The 6,000-nt window shown below is 34.0% G+C and overlaps 1 protein-coding gene across 1 annotated transcript in view; it reads left to right on the forward strand.

Moving 5' to 3' along the window:
- Positions 1–6,000, forward strand: part of LOC112102189 (macrophage mannose receptor 1-like) — an 80,798-nt gene that overhangs the window by 38,125 nt on the left and 36,673 nt on the right. The window contains exons 13-15 of the mRNA XM_026649475.1: positions 190–311; positions 2,823–2,910; positions 4,282–4,426. Of these exons, the coding sequence (XP_026505260.1) occupies positions 190–311; positions 2,823–2,910; positions 4,282–4,426 (355 nt within the window). The remainder of the gene's footprint in view (positions 1–189; positions 312–2,822; positions 2,911–4,281; positions 4,427–6,000) is intronic.

Raw genomic sequence — 6,000 nt, forward strand, 5'->3', positions numbered from 1 at the left:
TGCATGTAAAGTGAAACAGATTCTGTGTACAAGGCATTCTGTAATCTGTATAACACATTTTAAATTTTATACTGTCTGCTTTTTGATTTGTTAGATTGTATGACATCATACCATAGGGGAAATAGCTCATGTTTTTTGATTCTATGATGCATATAGTGTATCTCTGATTGTAAAATATACTCTCATTAGCCTTTTTCAAGAGATCAAAAGAAATCATGGTTGGAATCTCAAGAATATTGTAGAGCTATAGGAGGAGATCTGGCCACCATTAATGGTAAAGAAGAACAATATGTTATTTGGCGTTCTGTAGCGTGAGTATCTATCTATATTATGGTTATTTTTTCACTGGATCCATTAAATGAGAAAAATAAATGCCTTTTGATCCTTCCTGCAATAGTTGGTTTCAGCTAAATATTTATACTTTGGTACAATATTTGTCATCCAATTTAAAATATTTTAGAATTGTAATATTTACAATCAGTTAGGGATTCCAAAAGTTTAATGAATTGGTGTACTTTTGCCTGCATATTATTTGGGAATTTATAAAATTGCCACAGAGGTAATTTGGTACAACATATGAAAATTTATGAAGGAGAAAAATGTTCACATAAAACTGGTCAAGGTTTTTATTGTTCCCTAGCTCTAACTAACCAGGTTGTTGAAACAATTTCAAATAGCTTTGCTCCTATGCAGTGAATGTCAATGCAATTACGTGGTCTCTAGTAAAGGAACTCATAACATAGGGTAATACATTATCAATGTGATCAAATGTATTTTTTAAGAAAAGCAGCGTGCACATCACAAAACAGGTTTTTCTAGTAATAGCTTCTGAAAACAATCCCCGTGTATTCCAAAACACCTAAATCAAGTATTATTGGCCAAATTTTCAATGAGGCCTTAAATTATGCTTGTAAATTTTGCATGTGCAGGTTAGAGCTCTGGACCTGATTCAAAGACCATTGAAGTCAGAGCCTTATCATTGATGTCAGCAGGCTTTAGTGGATGCAGATAGGATAGTTACTCAGTCTTCTACTTTACTGCATGTGGAAATGCAAGCTGTGTGTGCAACTTAAAATAAAATAGGATATCTCCATTAATTTATTTATCTCCTAGAACTGGAAGGGACCTTGAAAGGTCATTGAGTCCAGCCCCGTGCCTTCACTAGCAGGACCAAGTACTGATTTTGCCCCAGATCCCTAAGTGGCCCCCCTTAAGGACTGAACTCACAACCCTGGGTTTAGTAGGCCAATGCTCAAACCACTGAGCTATCCCTCCCCCCTTCCAGAGGCAATTTTAGAGACCATTTTAACTTTCCATTATTAGGACACTGTTTTACCACCGTTACTTTCATTAATGATCATTATGCATAATATATCCTGCAATAAACAACTTGGAGGTTTTCAATAATTTTACATGCAAAAAACCCTGCATTTTTACCTGATTAAAATAAAAAGTTCCCTTTTTCTGCTTCTGTTCTGTTGTTGTCCTTTTTGGGCAGGGCAGTTTGTATGCAATTTAATTCCTTTGAAATTAATAAATAGCAATAAAACCCCAACAATATATTTACATTATAAATACTGATATACAAACTGCATATCTTCTGGCATATGGGAATACAAGTATATTATATGTGTGTACTCCTGTGCTTAAGGAGAGAGATGTTGTTTTGGGTGCCTCACCCCATCCCCAACTTCATTAAAATTAAAACCAACAGAGTGTGGGCAGCTGTGAGCTAGTGGACTGAGTCCAAGACTGGGATATCTGGATTTTATGGTAGTCTTGATCTGATTCATTATGTGACTGTCAAAGGTCCGGAATGGATGGGTTGGTCAATAACGTTAAAGTACTTCATTGATTCGGCCCATCTCCAACTGGGGGGAAGGCCAGAGCAACAAAAAAACAACCAGTCAAAACACCCCAACAGGGAAGTTGTCAACATTAACAGTTTGACTAGATAGCTCAGTGGTTTGGCCTGCTAAACCCAGGGTTGTGAGTTCAATCCTTGAGGGGGCCACTTAGGGATCTGGGGCAAAATCATTACTTGGTACTGCTAGTGAAGGCAGGGGGCTCGACTTGATGACCTTTTGGGGTCCCATCCAGTTCTATGAGATAGGTATATTTCCGTATATTATTATTATTATTAATAAATCTCAGACAATGAGGCCAATTTTTTAAAGGTATTTAGCTGCCTAAAGATGCAGGTACGCATCTAATAAGGTTTTCAACAGCACCTAAGCAGGTTAGATACCTAACTTTTATTGAAAGTCTAACTCATTTAGACACTTTTGAAAATCCCACGAGGCACCTATGTGCATCATTAAATGCCTAAATACCTTTGTTAATTTCCCCAAATACCTACTAGCCAGCCCCGCCCCCCTTTGTTCTTGACTCTTTGTTCTCCTCTTTATACCATTTGTACAATTTCTTGCTGCAGCGCAGTCACAGTAAAATCACACCTGAAGTTAAATCAGTGAGACTTTATCATTTAGATAAGTCCTCACACTCATTGTTTCAATCAGAATTTTCCACTGGGCCAGTATATGGTAACTCAGCATTTGGGACCTCTCCTACTCAGAAATGTGACTCGGTATTTCAGTGCCGTTTCTACGAGTCCACAGATGATCCTAGCAGTTGTAAATAGTTAATTTTAAATTATCGGATGACAGATTCTCAATATTCAGGTATGTTTCCAACAGATTTTAGGAGTATTTTCACAGAAAGTTTATGAAACTTCTTTGTGCGATTTAGATTTTTGAAACTTATTTCATATAAAAATGTTTCTCTTGTTTTTCTTTAATCTGTCTGTATATCTTGTGTTTTAGGAAAAATGGATACTATCATCAGAAATTCTGGATAGGTTTATATTATTTGAATCCTGATGATGGATTTGCTTGGAGTGATGGGTCTCCAGTGAGTGATTTAGTTTTTCCACAATTGTTTTTTTTTTTCTTTCTGACTCTGTAATCCTCATGCTTTTTTTTTTTTAAATAATTTTATTCCTGATCATATTCCTGAACCCCTGTTAAGATGCCATGTGCAAGGCTGATGTATACAAAATCTGTCTACAGGATAGCTATTCAACACACTATTTTTTGTATTGTAAAATATGTTTAAAATAAAAAATGAAGAATAAAAGTGACTAATATAATCATAAGGGTAGTCTATGTACACAGAGGTATAGTCACAAAAGAGAAATTGCTCTGACTTGCCTACAGGAAGGAGATTTTTTTGAATGTCTGTTTTTTGCCTGTCCATTTTTGGTGATAAAGGCTTGGTGAAATTGGTGTAGTTGTAAACTATAATAATGGTAGTTTAAAATACTGTCTGTAACACCTAGAGCCATGGATTGCTGCCCCTTTACCCTTCTGTTTTGTAAAAATTAAAATGAATAAAACGTAACAGAAAATAGCTTAGGTCTTGTAAATTTACTCTTTTCCGGAGCTAATTTAGAACCTGATCCTGGAGAGCTCCGCACTCGATAGGTCATACTACTTGTTTGCCAGTGTAACTCTGTTGAAGCCAAGGTGTAAAACGGAAGCAACTGTAGTGAATTTGGCTTTGTGTATTTTCCTGTAGAACTGGTTTAAAAAAAAAAAAAGAAGTTCAACAGAACATTTTTCATTTTGAAAATGTGATTTTGTTGAAATTTAAATATTTTGTGGGTTATATTTTGATTTCAATGTAATTTTAGCTGGAAAAATGTTGAAAAGAATCTGAAGAAGAGCTCTGAGTAAGCTCTAAAGCTTCTCTCTCTCTCTCACCAACAGAAGTTGGGTCAATAAAAGATATAACCTCACCCACCTTGTCTCTCTAAAAAGAATCATTTAGACTTCTTTGTTTTGTTTCAATAAGGTAAAATGTTTTGATTCAATTTTGTTTCAGTTCATTTTGTTTTGATTTATACTGCATTAAATATTCATGTTGTTATATTTTATTTAATATATTATCATATTTCAACATCATAAAAACAAAACATTTTACCTTATCAAAACAAAATATTTTGATGTTCTCAAAATGTTTTGATGTTTCTGAATACTTTTTTTTGAATTTCCATTCTGCAAGAAATTTAGAAATTTTAACTTTTGATCCCAATTCAGAATGTGAACACATTTTGAAATGTTCAGAATTTTCCACAGAATAGAAATTCCATTTTTCTGACCAGCTTTATTTTCCAGCTTGACACTGGAAATCCAACTTGGGTCTTTCTGGTTTTCCTGCTGCAGAGCAGTTACTATCTCTTTCTATGAAGAAAATAGTAATACAATTATATTTCCACTTTAGATGATATATACAAACTGGGCCTATGGAGAACCCAATAATTATCAAGGAATGGAACTTTGTGTAGAACTCAGTGGAGATTCCAGCATGTTATGGAATGACAGGCACTGTGACTATGTATATGACTGGATTTGTGAAATAAAGAAAGGTATAATTACTTCCACCTTTAAATAAGAACAATAAACAAAACATAAATGATATTTTTGTCTAATTTAAAAAAATAGTTTTGACTTCAGAATGTCACATACAAGAAGTGAAATAAGAACAGTGTGAGAGTATTAATTCATCTGTCTTCATTAAATTTAGAGATATAGAATATCTAAGGGGTGTCCTAGTATTATGTCCATGAGTCTGCCTTACTCTTTTTCATGCCCTAAGGAAGGGAGTGGGATTCTTGAATTTCATTCATTTTATTCTAACAGGCACAGATAGCTTTAAAATTGAATTTCAAATTGAATTCAAATTTTCCCTTTTCTTTTGTTCATGCTTTTCTCCAACAAATTTCCTTTTGGATTAATATTTTCTGAGGTTTGATTTAAGTTTATTGGAAAGTTTTTTTTTCCTCTCGTTTAATTTAATTTTTTTTTTTTTTTTTTTTTGAGTTTTTAAAATGTGAAAAATTGGTTCTCCTTTGCATGTTCTAATTAGACTTTTTTTGGCCAGATAACTGAAGCTAGATATTGTAAATTGTGGTTATTTTCCACATCTCTATTTTGAGATCCGAGATTCTTCAAGCCAAACTGAAGAAAATCAATTCCATAGTTTTAAAGCCACTGTGCATATGCAGTAGAATTTTTCTATTTCAGCTACTGAACCAATTTCCTTCAAACATGGTTTGATTTTTAGGTCTCAGAAAACTTCAAAACAAATGAAGTTTGAAAAAAACCAGGTCAGTAGCTTTAAAGTTATGGTAGCAGGTAAACATATCCAGAATTAGGATGACCTTAACAAATGTGTCCTGAATGTGTTGAACTCAAAGTTTGGATGGCTGGCATGAGGACACCTTTATTAAGGAATTCTGTTTTCTTGTGGCATCAAGCCCCAAAAGCTCCAAATCAAGGAAACTTCAAGTTCTAGAAGCAGCATAAATAGCTAATTTTAAGTATTTCAGTGACTGCTCCAGCAATTGCCTCATCACAGTCTTTTATTTAGGGAGAGCATAGAGTGAAGGTCACATTTCAGATAAATGAGAGCAAAAAGTTAGACCAGAAAGATCCGCTTATGATGGGTAAAGAAATTTCTGGAAATTCAATAGGAAATTTCACTAAAAGGTTAATACTTTTGAGATTCTATTTACTCAGCAAGGAAAATGACTGAAAACAGATGACATAGACAGAAAGACATCAAGTTAGTGGAAAGTCATTTTCTGTAGTGCCAGCTACCAGGAAAATCCATGATATGACTTAACAAAGCTCAGAGAGTACCTGTGGCCTGCCTTTTATGCTACTGAGAAATTATCAGGAAAAGTGTTAAACTCCACTCCAATATATTGTGATCGTTCTTTTTTCAGCTGGTACTATGCATGAACTGAAAAATTTCACAAAAAAATTCAAAATTGTTTTCATTTTACAGGATTTGAAATGGACCTGTTGTAAAGCATATTTTCACAACATTTTTCAAATGAAAGTTTTATCAAAAACCTTATCTAAATGGTTAACATCTTTCATTTTCTGAAAAAAACAACAAGGAGTCTGGTGGCACCTTAAAGACTAACAGATTTAT

This window comes from Terrapene carolina, unplaced genomic scaffold (genome assembly GCF_002925995.2).
Source record: "Terrapene carolina triunguis isolate 2854851 unplaced genomic scaffold, T_m_triunguis-2.0 Scaffold84, whole genome shotgun sequence".
Lineage (NCBI taxonomy): Eukaryota > Metazoa > Chordata > Testudines > Emydidae > Terrapene > Terrapene triunguis.